This window comes from Bos taurus, chromosome 10 (genome assembly GCF_002263795.3).
Source record: "Bos taurus isolate L1 Dominette 01449 registration number 42190680 breed Hereford chromosome 10, ARS-UCD2.0, whole genome shotgun sequence".
NCBI classification, from domain to species: Eukaryota; Metazoa; Chordata; class Mammalia; order Artiodactyla; family Bovidae; genus Bos; species Bos taurus.
The window spans coordinates 43641533-43665595 of record NC_037337.1 but is presented as its reverse complement, the minus strand read 5'-3'; the positions used below and the strand labels follow the sequence as shown (position 1 = coordinate 43665595).

Genomic DNA, 24063 nt, shown 5'->3' with positions numbered 1-24063 from the left:
TCACTGACGTACAAGAGGGGTATGGTCCAGACTAATTGGTGTGAATGCTACCTTTACAGTGCTGATAGAGTGTTCATTTTATCATCATTTTCCAACGTGTCTCTTTGGCGGTATGATCCCTCCCTCTACCTTCCCCTGTGTCTCTGAACAGAGCTTGATAAACAGAAGAACAGATATGACTGCTTGCTTTGTCCTGATCTTAATTCCATAGTTTTAAGCAAATTCCTCACTGTGGGCTCTGCATCTCTCCCACCATATGCTGAGATCTACTCGGGGCACTATAAATCATTCGGAATTAAAAGCTGTGCTGTGCATCTGACCTGCTAGCTCATGGACGCCCACATCCACTGCAACTGGCGAACGGTGGTGGTTTATTTTGGGGCTGGTATATAAGAGGCTGTGTCCGAAGGCTGGGAGTTGTCAGATAGGGACTGAGACTGTCTTGTAATGTGGCCTCAACTCTTGTCTCCTTGCCCAGACTGCACTCTCGAAGCTCAGCCCAAATATGTTAGAGGTGGGAAGCGTTATGGACGCAGATCTTTACCTGAATTTCAAGAATCCGTGGAGGAATTTGCAGAGGTGACTGTCATTGAGCCACTTGGTGAAGAAGCACAGCCTTCACACATCCCAGCCAGTGAGCGCAGCGAGGTAAGAAATTGGACCACAGGTGTGGAGACTTGGGGTTACCCACACCCTTGTGGCACAAACACAAGAGGACTGAGGGGCTGATGGCTTTTCTCAGCCACTTTTTTTTTCAACTACATGCTAATCTTCTTACTTGCCTTTTGGATATCTATGACTGCTTTTTCTATTGTTTATATGTTTCATCTCTGTTTCAGCTTTTGAAGAGCTGATGTTTCTGTGCATGTTTTATGTATATAGTTTTTAACGCAGTTATTTTTGTATTTATCTGAGGTCTGCCACTTCTAGCTCTTCTTGGGAATCTCTCTCTCCTCCATGGCAGTGTCATTTTCAGTTATGTAAAAAGCTCATCAGCTCCCTCCCCGCAAACTATAAAACAGCTGCAGTGACAGGTAAGAAGTGAAAGCCGTTCTCAGGCATTTCAGGAGCCAGCATCTTATCTTTTGTGGTGGGATAAAGCAGCTTTGCAACTTTGTCCTTGTCACAGGGCTCAGCAATTGCCAGGATTCTTACCAGTTCTGTCGCCCCCAGGCGCATCTGACTCCCCAGCAATCAGATATCCCTCTGCTTCCCTCATCTCCCTCTTTTCATTTTACATTTTGCTATACTCTACCAATAAGGAAGAAACAGTAGCATTTTCTTTTTTTTTTTTCTTTATGGCTCATTTACCAGCATCCCATTTATAGAACATGATTGAAAGTGCCATGCTGAGCAAGCTCTAAATATTTCTTGCAAATCCCAGCTTAGTCTGGGGATGCAGATATTTCAGATGCTCATATAAGCTGGGAAAGAGACAAAAGAGCCTCAACTTCCTTAAAGTCATCTGTAGATCGTAGTTTAAGCAGGGAGTATGTGTGTGTTGCCATTAACTTTCATGTTCAGCTTGCTGATATATCTATGAGAAGCTTGCTCCAATAATGTCCCCTGCAAGCAGATACCCGGCATCTTCAACTTTCTAGAATACCCACAAACCCAAAGGTAACCAGAGAGAGTCCCAGTATTGAGCAGAAATGAGACCAACCACAGGGCTGCAATTTAGAAGACACATGACTGGTCTGCTAACCAGAAGAGGCTCGCACTGCTTTTTAGAATCAAGTGATACCTGTCCTCACAATAGAAGTGAAGGAGCAGTGGCAGAAATGCGAGTGAGAAGAGAGGAAGAAAAGCAGCTAAAGGGGGTAAGATAGATAGAAGCCACAAAAGTGGTGTGAATAGTGTGGGTGAGCGATGATGGCTAAAAATGGAAAGACTTTGAGAAGCAACAAGGATGCTACTAAAACGTCACAGCACTGGGGGCCCATGGGTCTGGGGCAGAGGCCTCTACCCATGTTGGTTCAGTCGGTTTCAGACCCTTACTTGGGTCACTGAGAATTTAGATAGGGCCCTTTCCACAGTAAAGCACATAGGCTCGCACTCACAAGTGCTCCATTTACTATTTCAGGTGAGCAGGTGATCTGCATACTTCAGTCACTGCAGTGTCTGTACTGTTTATCTTGCTGACAGGAAGGGTATCCAAATGGCAACATTAAACCTGTTTCATAGCCCTAACTAGTGTGGAATGTATCTGAGACATGTCTCTGTGAAAAAACTAATTGGTTAAAATAGGGCTTCACACTTGATGGGGGAAGATTTTCCTATTTGGAAAACACTTTTAAGTTTAGTTTCTCCTTTCTCCAACTGTTTTCAGTGCTGAGGTACTGTTATTTGGTGCTAAGAAATGAAATGGTTACTTATTTTTTTTTGTGAGGCGAGTTTCTAATTACCACCTGGGGATACCCAGAAAGTTCTTGGGCAGAACTGATTTTGTGGCTGGTAGGATATTTCTTATGTCTTTATTTAATTTCATCTACCGATTTCCAATGAGATTTACTGTTTAAAAAGTGTGACTTTGGCTTTATGTGTAAATAAAGTTAAGGGTTGAGGCCAGAGTCTGGGTAAAATCTTGCTGCTTATTCTTAGTACAAGGGTATATTGGGAGAATCATTTCACCCCTGATAAACTTCAGCTTCTCTAACTCCTCTAGAAACCTCTTAGGTGTGACCTTTTGACACTATATAGTGTCAAAAGGCTTTGGTGTAATAACCCACCATCAAAGAGCAGCAAATAGAGGGCTGGAGAACGTCATTTGTCTCTGTCTGCTCTCCCCAAGGACTCTACTGACTTGACTTCGAGAGTCTGTTATAGCCCAACCAGAAAACCTGTAGCAAATCAGATAACACGTTTTTACCTCCCTCTTTATTTATTGCTAAAAGTGGACTCAAAGTTCATCCCGCTGCTTTCTTATCTAAAAATGAAGTGTTTTGTGAACTAAATGGAGCCTGTTGGTTTTCAGATCGATTCATCACAACATTTACAGCATGATGCATGAGGTTTTTGATGTGCCTGTTGGCAGTAAGACGGGCCGGCCTCCGCTTTGTGCAGTAACCTTGGCTGTGGGTCACATGCGCTGCCCTCACGATCTGCAGCATAGTTTCGTCACCATTGGTTTTAACTGCATCTGGTTGTGTCAAGGTGGCACTCTGGTTTCCTGGCCAGTTTCTGTGGTCATTTCAGCAATGGAAAGCCACTCTGTTGGTCAACTCAGTTCATCCTCTGGTCAGCACTGGCTTGCTCTAGACACCCTTGTCTCTTCTACAGAAGCTATCTGGGGCTCCTCGGAGTACTGGGGCATCTTCCCTATTCTAGAGTGGCCCTCAGGTGGGGAAGATGGGGAGGGCAATGTTCTCAATGAACTGTGGGGTTTATTTATTCTTAACTTACAAGTTCAGTATCTGTCAGGAGGTCTCTATTTTTTTTTTATACAAACAGCCAGATTGCAGATTTTTGTATGAATAAATGGGGTTTATTACATCTCAAGCTACCAAGTCACTTCTTTCCAAACTAAAATTTTTATTTTGTATTGAGGTATAGCTGGTTAACAATGTAGTTAACAATGTAGTTTTAGGTGGACAGTGAAGGGACTCGGCCATACATATGTATGTATCCATTCTCCCCTAAACCCCGCTCCCATCCAGGCTGGCACATACAGTTGAGCAGAGTTCCATGTTCTATACACTAGGTCCCCCATTGGTTATCCATTCTAAATATAGCAGTGTGTCCATGTCCTTCCCAAAGTCCCTAACTATCCCTTCCCCCTGGCAACCATAGTTTGTTTTCTAAGTCTGTGAGTCTTTTTCTGTTTTGCAAGTTCATTTGTATCATCTCTTTTTAGATTCCACCTATAAGGGATGTCATAGGATAGTTCTCCTTCTCTGTCTGACTTACTTCACTCAGTATGACACTCTCCAGGTCCGTCCGTGTTGCTGCCAATGGCATTATTTCATTCTTTTCAATGTCTGAGTGATATTTCATAGTATATATGTACCACATCTTCTTTATCCTTTCCTCTGCAAATGGACATTTCGGTTGCTTCTGTGTCTTGGCTTTTGTAAACAGTGCTGCAGTGAACACTGGGGTGCATGTTTCCTTTCAGATGTTTTTCTCCAACTATATGCCCAGGGTTGGAATCGCAGGGTCATATGGTAGCTCTGTTTTCAGTTTTTTAAGGAACCTCCATACTGCTCTCCATAGTGGCTGTACCAGTTTACATTCCCACCAATAGTGTAGGGGGGCTACCTTCTCTCCACCCTCTCCAGCATTTGTCGTTTGTGGATTTTTTGATGATGGCCATTCTGTCAGGAGTTCTTTATTGTACTGCTGGTTTCTTTTTTCTTCCTCTTGGTTGCCTCTGGCCCTTTTGTCTCCTGCCCTTGGGTGTTAAGAATTTCTTCCTTGGGTGTGTTTGTTATCAGGGACTCATATTTCCATGTGGCTTTGCAGTATTAAAGGCAGGAGCGGGCTGGGTCTCCTGTGACATGACTATTTCATGAGGAGCAGTCAGATGGGAAGCTAGAGACAAGTCTGCTTGGTTTGGTTCTAGGCTTCTTTGACTTCTGGGCCCTGGCTCAGGGGTTCCTAGCTTGCCCGTAGACTGAAGTTTTTCCTGTCCTCAGACAAGCCTCATTTTTTCTTCTAAAGTGACTTGAGAGTTTTCTTTTTCTTTTTTTTTTGATGAAGACCACAGGACCTGAATCTGTTATCAGAAGTTAATAATGAGGAAGTCCGGCTGTTATTACCCAACAGGAGAATAGTTTTCAGCTCTAGGATGAATCAAGTAATAATCCTCTTTATTTAAGGAGTTTGGAGAGGTGGGCAATAGAATGGAATGGTGTCACAGTTCAGTTCAGTCGCTCAGTCGTGTCCGACTCTGCGACCCCGTGGACCGCAGCATACCAGGCCTCCCTGTCCATCACCAACTCCCGGAGTTTACCCAAACTCATGTCCATTGAGTCCCACCTCATCCTCTTTTGTCCCCTTCTCCTCCAGCCCTCAATCTTTCCCAGCATCAGTGTCTTTTCAAATGAGTCAGCTCTTCACATCAGGTGGCCAAACTATTGGAGTTTCAGCTTCAGCATCAGTCCTTCCAATGAACACCCAGGACTGATCTCCTTTAGGATGGACTGGTTGGATCTCCCTGCCATTCAAGGAACTCTCAAGAGTCTTCTCCAACACCTCAGTTCAAAAGCATCAATTCTTTGGCACTCAGCTTTCTTTATAGTCCAACCCTCCCATCCATGCATGACTGCTGGAAAAACCATAGCCTTGACTAGATGGACCTTTGTTGACAAAGTAATGTCTCTGCTTTTTAACATGCTGTCTAGATTGGTCATAACTTTCCTTCCAAGGAGTAAGCGTCTTTTAATTTCATGGCTGCAGTCACCAACTGCAGTTATTTTGGAGCCCAAAAAATAAAGTCAGCCACTGTTTCCACTGTTTCCCCATCTATTTCCCATGAAGTGATGGGCCTGGATGCCATGATCTTTGTTTTCTGAATGTTGAGCTTTAAGCCAACTTTTTCACTCTCCTCTTTCACTTTCATCAAGAGGCTCTTTAGTTCCTCTTCACTTTCTGCCATAAGGGTGGTGTCATCTGCATATCTGAGGTTATTGATATTTCTCCCGGCAATCTTGATTCCAGCTTGTGCTTCTTCCAGCCCAGCATTTCTCATAATGTACTCTGCATATAAGTTAAATAAGCAGGGTGACAATATACAGTCTTGTACAGACAATATATAGTACTTCTTTCCCGATTTGGAACCAGTCTGTTGTTCCATGTCTAGTTCTAACTGTTGCTTCCTGACCTGCGTACAGATTTCTCAAGAGGCAGGTCAGGTGGTCTGGTATTCTCATCTCTTTCAGAATTTTCCACAGTTTATTGTGATCCACACAGTCAAAGGCTTTGGCATAGTCAGTAAAGCTATGGTGTCACAAGTCACCTCTAAATGCTAGCCTCAGGGTAACTTGTTTCTTTCTAGGAACTCATCCTGTAGAGATACGTTAGCAAACAGTCATCTGAAGGGATAAACAACAATCCCTACCCTGTTTCCCTGGTGGCTCAGATGGTAAAGAATCTGCCTGCAAGGCAGGAGACATGGGGTCAGTCCTTGGGTTGGGAAGATCCTCTGGAGAAGGAAATGGCAACCCACTCTAGTATTCTTGCCTGGAGAATTCCATGGACATGGGAGCCTAGTGGGGCCCCAGTCCATGATGTCGCAGAGAGTCAGATATGGCTGAGCAGCTGACATACACACAACACACACACACAGAGTTTCCCTCTAGGGTTGCTCCAGAGTAGGGGTGTTGCTAAGGGGGGACATTTCATTCCTAGGCTCTTGGTCTAGTTATGCACAGTGTCCTTTCTGCATCCTTATTTGGAAGGCCTTCTCCCATATATTCATATGTTCAACAGATTACAGGTAATTCTCAGTGGCCACAATTCTCTGAGGTCTACCTGTAACTTCACCATTTTCCTCCCACCCAAGAAAACAGAGATGCTGGCAAGTGAGAGTGATGTGGTGTGTGTGTTAGTCGCTCAGTCATGTCTGACTCTTTACAACCCCGTGGACTATAGCCTGCCAGGCTCCTCTGTCCATGGAATTTTCCAGGCAAGAATACTGGAGTGGGTTGCCATTTCCTACTCCAGGGGATTTTCCCAACCCAGGGATCGAACCTGGGCCTCTTGCATTGTAGGCAGATTCTTTAAGGTCTGAGCTACCAGGGAAGCCTGATGTTATGGTAGAGATTGCTTTCAAGCACGTAAATTTTTTAATATAAGTTACATGCGAAGATCCAAATTGCCCCCATGACCATTCATGGTGCACCAACCATTGTGTGTCGTGCCTTGGGTGAGAACCCATGTTATGACTGTGGGATCACATTTTGGCCTCATCCTTTGAATAGAATACATGAGTTCTGTGAGTTATAACACCTTGTTATGAGGTGTTTGGGGTTGTGTTCGACTTTTGTTTCAGTTCACATAAGGTAAAACCCTAACATAAATTGTCAACATTTTAATCATCGCCATCCTACCTTCCCCAGCTTTATTCAGGCAATTTGATTCTTTCCTGATGAAGCAGAAAATACCTAATCTAACTGTTAAGCATGCCTCCCCTACCAAGTTTACTTTACAAGGCCATAAAGCCATTGCACAGGGAAAGACCACTTTAATCCTGCTAAGTTTTTTAGCACTAAAATGATATTTTAGAATTTCACTTAGAAACCCTGAAGGCAAAATGTGCTAGTTTACAAGTGATGGAAGGTTCCAGCATCAGGTTGAGATGTGCATTCACCTTTCAATTTAGTGTGTTTATCTGACAAATAGATCCCTTGGGAGTCTGACATCTCCTCTGGGGTATTGAAGGGAAAATAGTGACTTTTCTTTGTTCGTAGGATCATTTTCACTCAAGGCAGTTCAGTTGGACATTCTATTCTGAATTAATCCAGACTAACAAAGGACACTTTCTTGATTCCAACGTAAGGTATGATTAATGAGAAGGTTTTGGTGGTGGTAGTTTTTGCTTTACTTTGTGAAGAAACAGGTGAATTTTTAGATTCCAAGAGTACATACCCAGCCCACCCCCCCTTATATACACATATGCAGTGGCTACTGAACTAACCTTGAATTTTATATTCACTTTTCTCCTAAGAGTAGCTGGAAGTGGGGGAAAAAACTAATTCTTGGTTCTATTCTGTATTATTCAGATGTAGTGGAAAAGGTTGACAATGAATACAGTTGGAGCAGGGCCACTTTGCTTTCTGCCCTCATTCCAAACACGGGACACCTTGTTAACTGTTTTCCTCCACAGGGTATAAATCGGGTCTAGTAAGATTCTTATCGTGAGCCAGAGGCTTTAAACAATGGTTTCTTCAATTGCAGACAATAGGAGTGTAAGTCAAAGCCTTGCGGTTTAAATGAGGACCTGAGAGAAAAGTTAAAGCCAATTGCTTCATTCAGCCGAGAATGGACATTAAATCAAGCCTTTGTGTCAGGACTGTGGGAGTGGGAGGATGAGTGGTGGTGGTTGTTTAAAACCAAAAACAGAAATGAAGAACCCCAACACTGATTTTACTGCCCTCCGTAAAATCAAACTTCTTTAAGAAGTGTGAAACTGACTTAAATTCTCCTTATGTTCATTTTCATATATGCATAACTTTGTAGCTGAACTTCATGAATTATTCATTTGTGTTGTATAGAGCAGATATTTAATTTTGGAGCAAACTTCTTAGTAACTTGGAGAAGTTCTGCTAAGAGCTTTTGTAGTCAAACCTGTTTTTCAGTTCCTCGCCTGTTACATTGTTTGTTCTGGTCTTAGATAAAATAAGCAGTTGCATTACTGATGCCATTTGCTTCCATCAAATGATGTGAGATTATCAGGAGAGGTTTCCTTATTCATGGAATTCCAGTGATTCCCTTCATATTTCTTGAGTATTATTAGATCTGGCTATTCTCAGAGATGAAACACTCATTCAAGATGCAAATATAGATCATAAAAGTGATATAAAGACACCCCTTCAAAGCTAATAAGTTGCTTTCATTCTAACATAGACACAGCTCTCAGATTTTCAGGTTTGTTGTTCTGATAAGTCCTCCTGTCTTCATCACAGAGGAGGTTCCTTTGGAATCCAGCCCTCATTCTCACTTCTTTCCAGGTCAACAATTTCTCATACTTATTTTCTAACTAGAAAACAGAATCAACAACACTTCACAAAAAAATTAACAAGTCAATTTAAGTGATAAAAGTAACATTTTTCCAACTATAGCATTAGAAAGTATTTTTCAAATAGGAAAGCAGTATCCACTGTCTGAGAGTGACTCGGATGAGCAGGATACCACAAGCAGATGTATGAAAGAATCCTCTTCCTTTAAGGACTTTAAAATCCAGTGAACTGAAACCAGTCCTCAAACTTGGTAGAAAAGGCTTAAGGCTCAGACTCCTTTAAATTCAGCATTTCTTCACACTGGCAGTACTGCAGGGTGTTTGGCATTGCAGCAGGACTTATCTAAATGTGCATGCATTTAAAAATCATACATTAACTCTTGTTATCCCCAGCACTTACTTGTAGCTTTTAATTGCTTTTAGAGATAAAGGAACTGATTTGCATTCTAGTTGTGACAGCCCTGCAATTGAGCAGCTTGTCCCTGGGTTAAGAGATTAGAGTGTGGGGCTGTCAGGGCGCCCTTCATCGCCCTTTCACCTTCAGATTCTGGAAAGCTAGAGATGAAGTTCTCAAAAGTGTGTCCCTGCAGGGATAGTAGCAGCCTGGCTGGGCACACTTAGCTTCCAGTACCTGCCCAGACCATGGCTTTATAAATATTTAGAGTTGTTAAATAGGCCATACCATAGATGCTAACTTTTAAAAGTGCTAAGGTTTCCATCATAAATATTCTCCTAAACTGATCCTGTTTTTGTGTAGAGACTTCCTGTGCTTACTTAAGTGTGCTCTTCTTGTAAAATGAATACTATGGCTCAGTTTGTTGGGGGAGCTTTGTTACTTTATTAAATTTAATATTTAAATTTAATAGTAATTTCCTTTCTCTTCTCTCTGGGCTTGCAAGACTTTCCCCTTTCCAAAAATAAAAAAATAAAAATCTGCTTAAGTCTGCTGAGATCAGCTCAGCTCAGCAACCTTTGCTGGGAAAGAATAGCCCCGTGTGTGCGCCATAATCGTTTTAATTAGCCGTACATTCTGAGGGGCACAGAGGTCTGCACTCAAGCAGATGGCTGCTGGGGGCTGAGGTTGGGCTATTGTGGCCAGGGGCCACGCCAGGCCCACGGGCTGCAGATGCTAGCCCAGCCTCGGGGCTAGCAGCTCCTGGATCCCAGAGGCTCGGGCCATCTGCTCCGCAGTCCAGCAAAGCAGGTGTCCCTCCAAAAGAAACATTCCTGAAAGCAGGGCCGCCTGTATGGCCCGCATGTGCGGACACCCTTGTCCAGCTGTAGGACAGCCTGAGAGCTGACCACAATGACCAGCGTGACTGAGCTACGCAGCCCACAGGGTGGGTGCGGGACTCCCTTTGTCTGCTTAAGTGTGTGGGGTGTGTGGGGGGAGCTGCTTTCTGCAGCAGCCGTTTAGGGCCAGGCAGCTTCTGACCATCTCCCCTCTGTCCACTCTCACAGAGGCTGTTGGCCAGCACACATGACATGCTGAGCCCTGCCAGCTGTGGGGACACTGTTCAGAGTGCGGAGGCCCCCCAAGGAGGCCTCGCTCCTATGCTGAATCAAAGGTTGATTGCTTCATCACAACTAACACGCTCAAAGCTGTCATTTCTACAGTCTCTTCTGTGTTTGTTCTTAAAGCCGATGCTGGTCTGTGTGCTGTTTCTTTCCTCTGCCTTTGTCCTAGTGTTGCACACGCAGGTCATAGGAATAATAACTATAACATTTATTTACTTAACAGACACTTAGGACTTAATTTGTAGCATTCACTGTTTTAAGTACTTTCCAAATACTAGCACACCCTTAGAGGTAGGTACCATTGTTCACTTACCCCTAGGGAAACTGCACGCAGGGATTAAGTAACTGGCCCAGGCTTGCATAGCCCATAAGTGAAGAATCCATCTCTGGAGCCTAAACCCTTTACCACATCATTGTTCTTGCTGAAATATTAACAAGAGCTAACATTTCAAAATCACTGCACATGGTGATTGCAGCCATGAAATTAAGATACTTACTCCTTGGAAGGAAAGTTATGACCAACTTGGATAGCATATTCAAAAGCAGAGATATTACTTTGCCAACAAAGGTCTGTCTAGTCAAGGCTATGGTTTTTCCAGTGGTCATGTATGGATGTGAGAATTGGACTGTGAAGAAGGCTGAGCACCGAAGAATGGATGCTTTTGAACTGTGGTGTTGGAGAAGACTCTTGAGAGTCCCTTGGACTGCAAGGAGATCCAACCAGTCCTGCTGGGGTCCAGCCCCGGTGGATCCAGGGGTTTCGAAGGGAGACGGCATCGATGAGGATCAGGAAACAATTGCTTAATTAAACGTTAATTAAGGATATAAAGAGTGGTTAAATAAGGATAGCTCAGTGAGGAAATTCAGTGGAGAAAAGAGGCTGAAATAAGGATAGCTCAGTGAGGAAATTCAGTGGAGAAAAGAGGCTGAATAATTCAGCCAGAAGGTGAGAGAAAGAACGACATGGGGAGACCAAGTTTCGGTGAACAAGTCCCGCACTTTATTTTCCAAAGTAGTTTTTATACCTTAAGTTATGCATAGAGGATAATGGGGGAAGGGGTAGAGTCATGCAGTAAGCCAGGCTTTCTTCCTGCAAACTTATCATATGCAAAAGTTTAGGTGATTTGCATCATCTTCTGGCCTGGAGGCCTGTTAACATTTTAAGAAACTTATTTTTCTCTAAAGGTGATTATTCTAAAGTCAGGTGCCACCATCCAAAAGCATTAGATAAAGTTGCATTCCTATAGGGCAAAGGTGTGGTGGGCTATAACAAGAAAAAGAATTAACTCAAGGGTCCAAGATTACAAACATTAAAGCTACTACTTACACCAATTATATTAATCAATACACTGCCAGGGACACAGCAGGTAAGGGATATGGAAACTTAGCAGCAAACATTGGCCCAACAAGTGAAAAAAACCTTCACCAATACAATTTCTAATCAATCTTTTAACTGCTCAAAGGAATCTGTATTTATACAGTTTAGAACATCTCATCCGCCTCACAGTTGGGAGGCTCTGAGCAATCACATGTGGCCGGAAAAACGTATTCAGGCAGGCTAGAGGACTTCCAAAGGAGTTTATAGGTTGAAACACTATCACACCCAGGAACTTTATTAACTGGAGCTGTAAGTTAACTCTTTTTTCAGAGAGAGGTAGTGGGGGACAGGTGAGAGCACAAAGCAGAAAGTAGGCAGACTCTGGTTTTGGGGGTAGATGCTCGAGAATTTCCAGGGGGACTCCTGAGGCTCGATCCCGCCTTTGCGTATGCTGAGCCTCCTTCCTCATAACCTTTGCTATGGGCGGAGCTCCTGCTCCCAGCACAGTCCATCCTAAAGGTGATCAGTCCTGGGTGTTCATTGAAAGGACTGATGCTGAAGCTGAAACTCCAGTACTTTGGCTGCCTCATGCGAAGAGTTGACTCATTGGAAAAGACCCTGATGCTGGGAGGAATTGGGGGCAGGAGGAGAAGGGGACAACAGAGGATGAGATGGCTGGATGGCATCACGGACTCGATGGACATGAGTCTGAGTGAACTCCAGGAGTTGGTGATGGACAGGGAGGCCTGGCGTGCTGCGATTCACGGGGTCACAAAGAGTCAGACAAGACTAAGCGACTGAACTGAACTGAACTGAACATTTCCTAAGACCCAGGCAGTGCCTCCATGTCCCTATGGGAGGGGGTGGTCAGCCCCATTCTGCACACAGAGCAGCAGAGCTTCACCCTGGCAGTCTCCCCCAGCTACCATTTTGCCTCCAGAGTCAGGAATAGCTGGGCTCCCACAGGACGATTTTTTTTTTTTTTATTAATATCCATTTGTTCTCCAGGAAGAGGCTATTATAAGATTTCAAGGAAAGAAGTTGAAAATCCTTTTTCATTAATTAGTATGGAGAATACATCCCAGCAATTGCCACCCCTTCCTCTCCCACTTTTCTAGAGGTGTTTATGATTACCTCCCTTCTAACACTCAGGGCAGACCAGTGTCTGGAGGCTACCTGCCAGGCTTTACTGCTGGGGAAACCATCAGCAATTAAAGGACCTGGTTCCAGAGTGATGGCTCTTTTTATTGGTGGTATTCCGGTAGTCCAGAGATCTAATCCCTCTCTCTCCCACCTTCTAACCTGCCTTCCCCTTTCTCTCCCCCTGCTTTTTAATTGGAACTACTGGTTCCAGGCAGTGAGAATGAAAATAAATGAGCTGTGAATGAATTGGATCTGTTCCATCCCACCCTCACCCCCTGAAATTGCAATTTAATAACAAACATTCAGCCACTGTGTGATGTGCTTATCTCCCCTTAAAGGAACAGACCTGTGGGGGAGACTGGGAAGAAGCATAGCAAAACATCTGGGTGGTGAACTCAATCTCCAGTTGAAGTGGTCTTGGGATGAAAATATAGCCCTTAGGATAAGTTTGCTTCCCCTTCTAACAGGGCTGGTCTTAGCTGGATCTGTGCTTCTTACACAGGGCTGTAGAGAAACGCTTGGAAAATCGTTACCCCTGGAGATATTAAAATAAGTTATTCCTTACCTTGTCACCACTCACCCTGAATTTGCGTGAAATCACTTAAATTGCTGTACCTGATGCCATTGGTTAGGCTGAATGAGGGGTGCCTCTTTGGATGACTCTGGTCACAGTCCCCAACGCATGTCTCAGATGAGTGTCCCTGATCATCCTACACTCTGCTAAATTTAGGAGGCATTGGCACCAGCAGCTTTTGCCCTCCTGGAAGCACCTGGGCCTCCCACTGAGCCTGTTCTCTTGATCACGAGTCATAGTGCAGGAGGACCTTGCTGACTAGCAGAGTGGTACATACCCAGGGGGCAGAAGTTTCCCTTTCCCCCACCCCCAGGTCACAGGGAATTCATTCAGTGAGAATTCGAGGGCAGGTGGGCAAAAGAAGTTGTGAAGTTGTACCTATTTATATGGTATAAACAACATTTATAACAGTAAAGGAAATGAAATTGTTTCCCACATTCCCTCAACTAAATATATATTTATTGTCTCTGTTTCCTTCCAGTCTTTGTCTAATTGTATAAATGTTTTTTTTCCAGTGGCATAGTGTTGATGGCATGTTTGTTGTGGTCTTTCATTTAACATTTCATCAGATGTATTTCATGCTCCAAAATGGTTTTATAATTATATAATGACTATATTATGATGTGTTATTATACTTTATGCCCCACTGTTTTTAAATTGTTTTCAATACTTTTCTTTTACCATCAGAAATCATATGAAATTGGATCAGAAAGCATGAACATTTTCATGGCTTTTGATACATAAAGTCATTTCCTTTAGTAAAAAGTAATATCCATTTGTATTGTTTCCAATAACATTAATAGGTCTATTTTATTTTCTTTCCCAAACAAGCCTATTTTAAATCATAACCTTGTTGGTAATAGGAGTCATATCTTAAATACTTGGCTAATTTAATGGGAACAAAATGATTGCTTGGTTTTAATTTATGCATCTCTGAATGCTACTGAAATGAACCTTTCCCCATATTTAATTGGGTTGCCTCTTATGTGAATTGTCTGTATTTTTTGCATATCTGCTGGAGACTTGGCATTTTCTTACAAATTTTTATAAATAACCAATACCTCCCAAGGACAATCAAATTAATCCTTTAAGTTTAAACATGGTAATGAAAAGAAACTGCAAGTGTAAATTTAACATGTGCTACATAAACACATGTCCAAGAAAAATAATATCGAATTTTATTTGCTTATTTAGTGCCAGGCACAATTCTAGGCATTTTTACCCAGCTCTGTGAAATATGTACTACTTTATTCCCATTTTATAGATGGAGAAACTGAGGCAAAAGAGATTAAGAAATTTGCTCAAGCTCAAACCCAGTAGGTAAGCCTGGGTTCAGAGCGAGGTGGCAGTCTGATTCCCACCCTCAGTAGTCAGACGTGAGAATTGGGGAGCAGGGGTGGCAGGGAAGCGGGAATCAGATGAGGCACCCAGTTGCATAGATTCATGAGATTTTGGAAATAGTACATTGAAGCCTCTTGCTCCTCTGAACTAATTCATTGTTCACTATTTTTAATGAGTCGAGAAGCGAGAAAATGTAAGAAATACATTTTTCTATAGCAAGACACACACCTTGTTGTGTTGGGAATTGTTGCCAAGCATTTTTTGAAGGTGTGTGTTTGCATTTTTCCAACTATTGTCCCGGCGGCGGCTTGTCCAGTGGCACCTATTCTGCCATGTCTCATTTCATTTCTGCTGTTAAAAAATCATCCCCTGCATGTGATTCGATAGGTTTTATTTTGACTGATGGTTCTTAGATCACAGAAACCTACTTTATTTTTTTCAGGTAGACTGAATGGATTTCATTTTAGGGTGTTTCCAACTTACATGCTGAATGATGAATTTTCACCATTTTGGGTGCTGCAATAATATGAGCGTTTGCTCTGTTGGTTGAGGAAATAAATGTGGAGGGATAGACAGGCAGGATGCTTTTATTAGGAGGCATAAAAATGTATACTTTACAAATAAAAACAATTGAATTCTGCGTAGAAACAATAGTGTAAGAAAAATCTATAGAGGTCTATTTCCTCCACTGCTCCCTCCCCACCCCCCAACACATCATCCATCCGTCAGGTTTGCAGTGTGGAAATGTGGGCCAATAAAATTATAATCACAATCAAGTAAAAATCACCTTGTGCCACAGTCCCTAGACTTACCATCCCTTTTAGTGACCTTGAGTTGTAGCCTGTGAGTTGTAGTGAGCTTTTATATTTTGAGTTACAGCCTTTGAATGTCTCTCTATGGCAAGGATAACTTAGCACTGGCAGTTTGGGGTTTCAGGTTAGTGTGGCAAATCTTGGTGAGCTCTTTGAATCGGTGCTCTAATGCAGTACCTTTCTGAGTGAAATACGGAGCTGTGAAATTCTAGTAGATGGTTATCCTTCAGTTAAGAAGAGAGGAACAAAATAGATGTGCCTAGGTTGGCTGTCGGAACTTCAACTCGTATCAACTTGAACAAGTTACTAAAAGAAATCAACGATTCACCTAAGAATTGTAGATTGCTCACTGCTGCCATGAGGAATCCAAGCTCTGGAGACGGGAGTTAATTAGGTTTGTTTTCCTGTTCGTTTCAAGAATCTAAGAAATAAGTTCCCTTGTGCAGTTCAGCCACCAAGGAGAGTGGACTGGTTATTTATGTGTTATCAAAGGCTGTTGTTCAGTCACTAAGATGTGTCCGACTCTGCGACCCCAGGGACTGCAGCACGCCAAGTTCCTCTGTCCTCCACTATGGAGTTTGCTCAAATTCATGTCCATTGAGTTGGTGATGCTATCTAACCATCTCATTCTCTGCTGCCCCTTCTCCTTTTGCCTTCAATCTTTCCTAGCATCAGGGTCTTTTCCAATGAGTTGACTCTTTGCATCAGTTATCAAAGGTACCTTCCTTCATAAAGCTGGATCTTTGCTGAGACAGCAGGAGGTTTTAAAAGGGGGATACACCTTTCTCAACAGGGTTACCTGACTGTGGTGGTCGTAGAACCTCCTAACAAGAGTAATTAGGAAGCTTGCTGATGAGGCCAAAGATCACTGTGTACCTACTCATAGCCACTGGTTGGAAGCAGATTTGTGCCATGCTTGGCTCATGGAGCAAGGGCTAGATTTTGGTTCTGACGGGTGCCCTGGGCTGGGTGCTTTTGTGTAATACACAAACTACACCTGTATGCTGTGACTTGGAAAAGACTCAGTAGAACATAGCATGATAAGGGGCAAAATGATCCAGTGCAGATCAGTTCCACTGTTTTTAATGCAGTAATTCACTGATAGCGTACATTTTAACTTGAGCTTTCTAGCCTAGCTGTTCGGGGCTGCACCTCTGTCTCCTTTGTGCCACAAACACACCTGTCTCATTCTTGTCTCATGGGTCAGCAAACAGTCTCTGCTCCTTTCTTTCCACTCGGCTGTCTCCACCCTACCCCTCAGGTCTCAGTCAGATCTTGCTTCTTTCAGGAAGTCTACCCTGAACTTCCAAGGCTGAAGGATACCCAGTTAGGTACCCATTCTTGAACTCCTCCACAATAGCACTTAATACACTACAATGTTGTTCTTTCTGTTTTCTTGTCTGCATGACTTTGTCAGCATATAATCCTCATGAGAGAAGAGCTATGCTTGTCCTGTTCATGGTTGTTTTCCAAAGATGTAGCATGATACCTCACACCTATTGAACATTTACTGAAGAACAAACTCATAAATGCATGTGTATAAACTCTTCTCAGTTGATGGATTCTGAATATTGGCTTTGGCCTGATTTTATTGGTTGTGCTAGGTTTTGCTATTGAATAAGTGACGTCAGCTCACAGGCCAAATCCTTGGTGAGATGCTGCAGAAGGCGGTGTGGTATTTCTTAGGCATCTGCTCTCTATTGGCTCACTGATTGAGGAGAGCCTGCCTAGATAAATGCACTAGAGGGTCCTGATTCATGCGACTTACTCAGATGATGACATCAGGGCCAGAGAGTGATCTGGTCTTGGAAGAGCAGGCTTAGTTCTGAAGCACACTAACCTCCTCCTCTTGCCTCCTCTAGCACTGGAAGACGCAGCGCAGCGAGGAGTATGAAGCAGAAGGTAGGAACTGAGGGTATGCCGGGCCGGCCTGGGAGGGAAGGGCTGCATTCACAGAGCATTCTCCACAACCCCTTCCCAAGGCCCTTCCCTTCTTCCTAATAGCCCTACCTGCTGGAGGCCAGCTAAGAAGCAACCTGAAGTACAACAGCAACAAAAAATTCATTCCCAGTTGATAGTTCATAGTTTTAAATCATTGCATTTAACATCATGCAAGATATGGCAACTGAGATGTGGAATTTTACTTATAGGTTAATTACTGTCTTATATAGACTTTCACATTAATCTATAAACCATCCTAAACAATTTACTGGTTAAATGCATCCCTTGACAAGTTTCATGGTGATCTCCTCACCAGCAGATGGCACTGTGGTTCAGCTGACAGATCTCCACCCACTTCACAGCCTACCCTGGATTAACTGTACTTAAGTGTAATTACAAATTCTCTAGGCCTCCAACCTGTAAAGACACAGCAGTAATGGGCTTAATGCCTTTAATAAATAGTAGGGGTAGCACTAAATACTCTTCTCAACCCTCCAAGGTTCTTGGAGGCACACAGTATCATGCCAATAATTAGCTCATGTTTAAGTAATGACTTGACAGAATCTCTAATGTGAAAGTAGAAATCTTAACTAGAAGTGAGAACTTTTCATGGAGAATAAATATTTATTTTTAAATAAGTAGGTTGATCCTTGTATCCTCAAATAGAATTTATCCTTAATATGTGCTTAGTCGCTCAATTGTGTCTGACTCTTTGCTACCCCATGGAAGCCCACCAGGCTCCTCTGTCCATGGAATTCTCCAGGTTAGAATACTGCAGTGGGCAGCTATTCTCTTCTCCAGGAGATCTTCTTGAGCCAGGGATCAAACCCAGGTCTCCTGCATTGCAAGCAGATTTGTTACCCACTGAGCCACCAGGGGATCAACTATCCTTAATATACAGATAATAACTTGTAACCATTTATTTTTTAAGTTAGGTTGCTTATAGGTCAGAATATTCATGTGTAAAGATTTAGAAACAGTCTACTCTTGAGACTTTTATCATTATTTAATGGTATTTACCATGAAATTATTTCCTTCTCAGTAAAACAGTGCTTAGACTAGAAAGAGAGTAGAGATAATAAAATCTGGTAGCTATAGTTGAGGTAGGATGTATAAAACTCTTTAGAATGGCTCTCAACCAGCCTTCTCTTTCAATCACACCAAAGCCTAAGCCTGTGCACATTTTTCTTTGAAATAAAACAAACCTAGAACCTTGACGTGACTGCCCTGGAATATTTCTTATAGGGATATAACTGCCAGTGAACGAAAGAGTGCCTGTTGGCCTTCATTGCAGCCTAAGAACCAATGGTTCTGCTTCATTTGAACTTCTGGATCAAATCAACACTTGGTAGTCTCTTTTCTATAGCATTTATTTTCAAAAAGCGTATTTTTCTTTGAGTATAGATGCTATCTCTGTGCAGTTCTTTTAGGGACAATATAATATATGCTTTTATTTTAGGCCAGTTAAGATTTTGGAACCCAGATGATTTGAAAGCCTCACAGACTGGGTCTTTGGCTCCCCAAGACTGGATAGAAGAGAAACTGCAGGAGGTTTGTGAAGATTTGGGGATCACTCGTGATGGTCACCTAAACCGAAAGAAGCTGGTCTCCATCTGCGAGCAGTATGGTTTGCAGAATGTCGATGGAGAGGTGAGCGTTGCATTGTATTTTTATTCAGGGATAGTAATCGTGATACAAGCTAACCTGGCCACAGGCTGGACACAGCCATGTTTTGGTTTCCTGCCGCAAGTTACAGAGACTCCATTCTCTTTTTTTCCTGGCAAGTCAGCCATCAAGTTTGTGTCTCTGAGGAGCTCATGTTTGTCGTGGGAAACAAGAACTGACAATAGCTGATAATTACTGAACCCAAACTGTGCGTGCCTCACTGTGCTAAGCATGTTACCCCACATCATTGTCAGACCCCAGCTCAGTGTAGCCATGATGTCAGTCTGTAGCTGTGGCACTCACAGAGTCAGAGGTGAAAAAGGTGTGGAGGCAGGACAAGGCAGAGAGTTCGGGAGAGTTGAGTTGGGGAAATACTTTGAAGCCCAGGCTGATAAGTTTAGTCTTTGGAGAGACAATCTCCATATCATCCCTGGGTTCTTTAGCAGATTACATAATACATGGGAAAAACTTACTTGCTAAGGGTGGTCTGAACTTCTTTTATGGTATATATTGGTGTAAAGAGAGCCATAGATTAGGACACCAGCCAGGAGTCATCACAATAATCTGGTCATGAGGAAATGGAAAAGGGTAGGTTGGCGGTTTTGAAAACGTACAACAGAAGAGTCTTGAAGCAGCCCCCAAGATGCTCTTGCTTGGTAAAATTCTCAACTTTACATTTTCTAAAAAATTAAGAGGGGTGGCAGGACTGGGTGCATGAACAGCCATGAAACAAAAGAATGTAATTAATTCCAAGACACGTCTTTCAAAGAGTTGAAAATAAGGATTGAAGGGACTTAGAGGTTAGGGCTACAGTTGTACAAGCTTTGGGAAACTTTGATTATAATGATATTCGAAACCATGTTATCTGCTTGCTCAGAGGATAAGTGGTATTATTTTCCTAAACCAGAATGAGATTTATTATCAAAAGCTTCCAAGTAGCCTAGCTTGCAGGAAAGTTCTCCCTCCTCCTTCTCCCTTGTGTATGTGCCCATTACACACTGACTACCTTTTAATGGCTCCGCAGTCATTTATTTATCAGTGGTGACTGTTGAGTCATAAAATTAAATTCGTCCTCCTAAATTATAAACCAGTGCAGTGTACAGAACCTTGGGTTGTTTTTGCCAAGAAATATTGCACAAACTTGGAATATTTATCTAAGAACGAATCTTGGAATAAACTGTAGCTGTTTATGGGGAGTTGCTTTTTCTTCTGTGGCCGAGTTTCCAGAATCCAGGAAAAGCAGCAGCACATTTATTCTCCTCTGCTGTGAGGATGAGTGAAGGATTGCTAATTGAATGTAGCTTTTACTTAGTATTTTTCCTCCCTGCCAAAATCATGAAATACTGTGCTGCTTTTGTGCTACTAGCTCTAGGCCACAGCGGAGCTGAAAGTTCATGATGATCTCACCAACACACAGCTTGGAATCCTAGAATTTTACAACTGAAAGCAATTTTAGATTTAGTCACCCCACATTTTATAGATAAAGAAAGAAGTCACTGCTGCATGTTGCCATCAGCATGAAGGGAAACTAGATGGACTGTCTTATAGCCGAAGATAGTGCCTGCCTTCCAGAAGCCAAGACGGCTGTAGGCCAGTGAAGGCAGACTATCCCCCTTGTTGTTTCGTCACCAAGTCATGCCTGACTCATGCAGCCCCGTGAACTGCAGCCTACCAGGCTCCTCTGTCTGTGGGATTTCCAGGCAAGAATACTGGAGTGGGTTGCCATTTCCTTCTCCAGGGATCAAACCTGGGTCTCCTGCTTGGCAGAAGGATTCTTTACCACTGAGCCACCTGGGAAGTCTAGAGGCCTGATACGACCCAAAGGCCGTGTGACCTACACAATGTTTAAAAATTGAACTATTTGCTATACTTTTTAAAATCAGGAGATTTTTTTCTGAAAATCAGAAGATTTGGCTCCATTTTTCTGGTAATGAGAAACGGCTAGCCCCTTTGGACAGGGCATGCACTCAAATGTTCTGTTCACTGCTTTAAAAGGCTTCCAAGTAGCCTTTTAAATGTCTCAAGACCATCCTGCCTCATTCATTTATATCACCTTCCTGGCACCTCTGGCTATTTCCCAGCTTACACATTGGGAAATCAGCCATCTAAAGACCTGGCTGGTGATAGGGAGGAAGAATGTCCTCAGGGGTCTAGATTCAGCTCCTGCATAGGCTGCAGGGTGTGTCCCAGTTGCCCACTGACTAGCATTCTTATCAGGCCAACCCAGTCCATCCGTCCTCTTCTGAATCCACGTTCATTTACTCACCACTTGCCCACACCCCCATGTCTAATAACTGGCAGGACTCGCTTACTCCACCACTTGGAATGGATCCGGTGATGGGTGTTTAGGCAGTCAGGAAGCTATACATTGATTTGGCCGAGGTCACAGGGCTAACCAATGTGGAGCAAAATGTTAAAATGTTAAAGGCAAATATGTTGGAATGTTCCAATGTTAAAGGCAAAATATGCTGGTTAGCTTCAGTCATCACTGCTGGATTTTACTGTGACTTCTGGCTTGACAGTCCTGAAAGCCTAGTCCTCTAAGAAAGTGTTCTGTTTGATAAAAATGAGACAGAGAATCTAAGGGAGCTTGGCAACCTCTGAATTTTGCCCAAAATATCTTTCCATCTGTTTCTTCCTGTGATTCTCTATAGGAACTGTTGCTTCTTCCAAAGATTTCCACCCTTTAAAATGGTTTTGTTTTGGAATCCTCTCCAAAGGAACTGGTAGAAAAACAAGAATAGAGACAGATGTTTCCCTTTGGATATGGATTGGGAAAAAAAGCATTCAAGATAAAAGAAATGCCACAAGGACTTAGCTGAGGGATAGAATCAATAATTAGGAGATGACAGGAGTCCCAGCAATAGTCCAGACTTAGGAAATAAATATTGAAAATTTGAGGATTTGTTACAAAGAGGCTTTTGTTAGAAGGGACCCAGTTGCAGGCACTAATGGTAAGTTTGTTGCTTATTCAGTTCCTTGCTACTCAGCAAATTAGGCATTATCTTGTTAGAAATGTAGAATTCCCAGGCCCCAGCCCTAGATTTAACTACATCAGAGTCTGCACTTTAACAAGACCCTCAGGTGATTTCTGCTTTGTACATTGGGGTCATGTCCTATAGAAAAATTTCAGCCCCCCAAATAGGAAGCTGACTGTGAGAATGGAGGGCTTTGCTTTCTTTCCCTATTTTGTGGTATCTGTGATTCATGTTGCTTTATTCCCTTTTCCATTCCTCTGTGAGTTAGGGAACAAACCATCTCCCAGGCACGCCTCTAGAAGGGACTCTATATGATGAGGACCACTTGATTACTGTCAGAGGGGGCAAAGTAGTCAAGCAGAATTTCCTTCTCTTCACATCTCTCGGAACACTTCTATTGCACACACGTGAAATTCTTCCTATCCAGTCTTCATTTTGATTGTGCAAAAGTATTAAAAGAAATTAAAAACCCCAAACACCACAGTGTGGTTCCAAGTAATGTTCTAAATTCCAAGGCATGGGTTTCAGACCCAAGCTCTTAAATCATTGCAATCTGTCCCAGACCCATTTATGCTAGTTTACAAAATTTCATATAAGCAAAATACCATGTGGAGTCACTATAATATAATGGCTTAATGAATGTCTGTTTTCTGCTGTTACAACACTGGGAAGCTATATCTTTATATTTTTCAGTAATTCTTTAACTCACAAGATAATGCATAGTAACGTTGAAGATAACCTGTTCTAAGAGTATGAGCAAAAGAGAAAACAGTTAATTTCTAAATTGCAGAAAATTATGAAGATGTTGAAAATGAATTTTGTTTAGTTTATGTGAGGGGGAAGGACAGATTACTAGAAAGGAAAATATATTTAGTGAAGTGAGAATAAGGGGACATGTCATATTTCTGGAGTCTTGGGATCAAGAGTGGTGCCAGTATCTGTTGGCTTTGTTGTTTAATCACTAAGTCATGTCCGACTCTTTGTGACTCCATGGGCTGTAGCCTGCCAGGCTCCCCTGTACATTGGATTTCTCAGGCAAGAATAACTGGAATGGGTTGCCATTTCCTTAGACCCAGGGATCAAACCAGCATCTCCTGCATTGGCCGGTGAATTGTTTACCACTGAGCCTCTTGGGTCTAGAAGTGCGCTTGGGGCTTTGTGGGGTTTTTTTGAGAGAAATAGTTAAGATATATGGTTACCCTTTTCTAGATGCTTGAAGAAGTCTTCCATAATCTTGATCCTGATGGTATGATGAGTGTAGAAGATTTTTTCTATGGCTTGTTCAAAAATGGAAAACCTCTTACACCATCAGCATCTACCCCATATAGGCAATTGAAAAGGCACATCTCCATGCAGGTAAGAAATAAATAGGAAGTGGATTCTTTGGGAGTAAAGTTAAAATTCATTTGAATAATTTCCAGTGAGTTAATCTGCTGTCTGAAGAAAAATACTGAGGAGAAAGAGAAGCAAAAGAAGAGCAGAAATGAAAGACTAAACCACTGGGGAAGTTGGGTTTGAGAAATGACCATAAATTACAGTAGGAAGACCACTAATTATGCCCCTTCCTGTTAGCTGTGGGCCAGAAGGAACCTGATGTTGAGTAGAGATGCATCTCATCTGTATGCAGGATCTGTCTGCCAGGTCAGCTGTTGATCAGTTTTGCATTCTTGACTGACTTGGGAAAGGAAGATCAAAGGGGCCACTTGGCTTTTTATCCTAGCAGTATAAATGAGAGAAGCATGCCTCTGCCCCTTGTGGTCAGGACTGACTGCTTTTGGTCTCGACCAGTATCATGTTGCAACGCCTGAGCTTGCTCAAGTCTCTTTCTTCTTCTAGTCTTTTGATGAGAGTGGACGACGGACCACAGCCCCATCTGCAATGATGAGTACCATTGGTTTTCGGGTCTTCTCCTGCCTGGATGATGGGATGGGCTATGCATCAGTGGAGAGAATACTTGACACCTGGCAGGAGGAAGGCATTGAAAACAGCCAGGAGATCCTGAAGGTGTGGCAACTGAAATGGGAGGCAAATGACAAATTGGGAAGGGTTGAAAAATTCTGTTTGTGATTTGATTTGATTTCTCCTTAATGATTCTT

At 42.7% G+C, this 24063-nt stretch overlaps 1 protein-coding gene across 10 annotated transcripts in view; it reads left to right on the top strand.

The window, feature by feature from the left end:
* The window catches only part of NIN (ninein), a 107671-nt gene that overhangs the window by 34425 nt on the left and 49183 nt on the right, over positions 1–24063 (top strand). For 9 of the 10 annotated variants that reach the window (XR_009496187.1, XM_059890831.1, XM_059890832.1 and 6 more), the window contains 5 exons: positions 479–648; positions 17246–17285; positions 18784–18974; positions 23177–23323; positions 23804–23971. Coding sequence is in view for 9 of the 10 variants with exons in the window: in XM_059890831.1 (XP_059746814.1) it covers positions 479–648; positions 17246–17285; positions 18784–18974; positions 23177–23323; positions 23804–23971 (716 nt within the window). In the remaining variant the exon portion in view is untranslated. Of the gene's footprint in view, positions 1–478; positions 649–17245; positions 17286–18569; positions 18673–18783; positions 18975–23176; positions 23324–23803; positions 23972–24063 lie in introns of those variants that run through there. The other variant, XM_059890833.1, reaches the window with a different exon arrangement.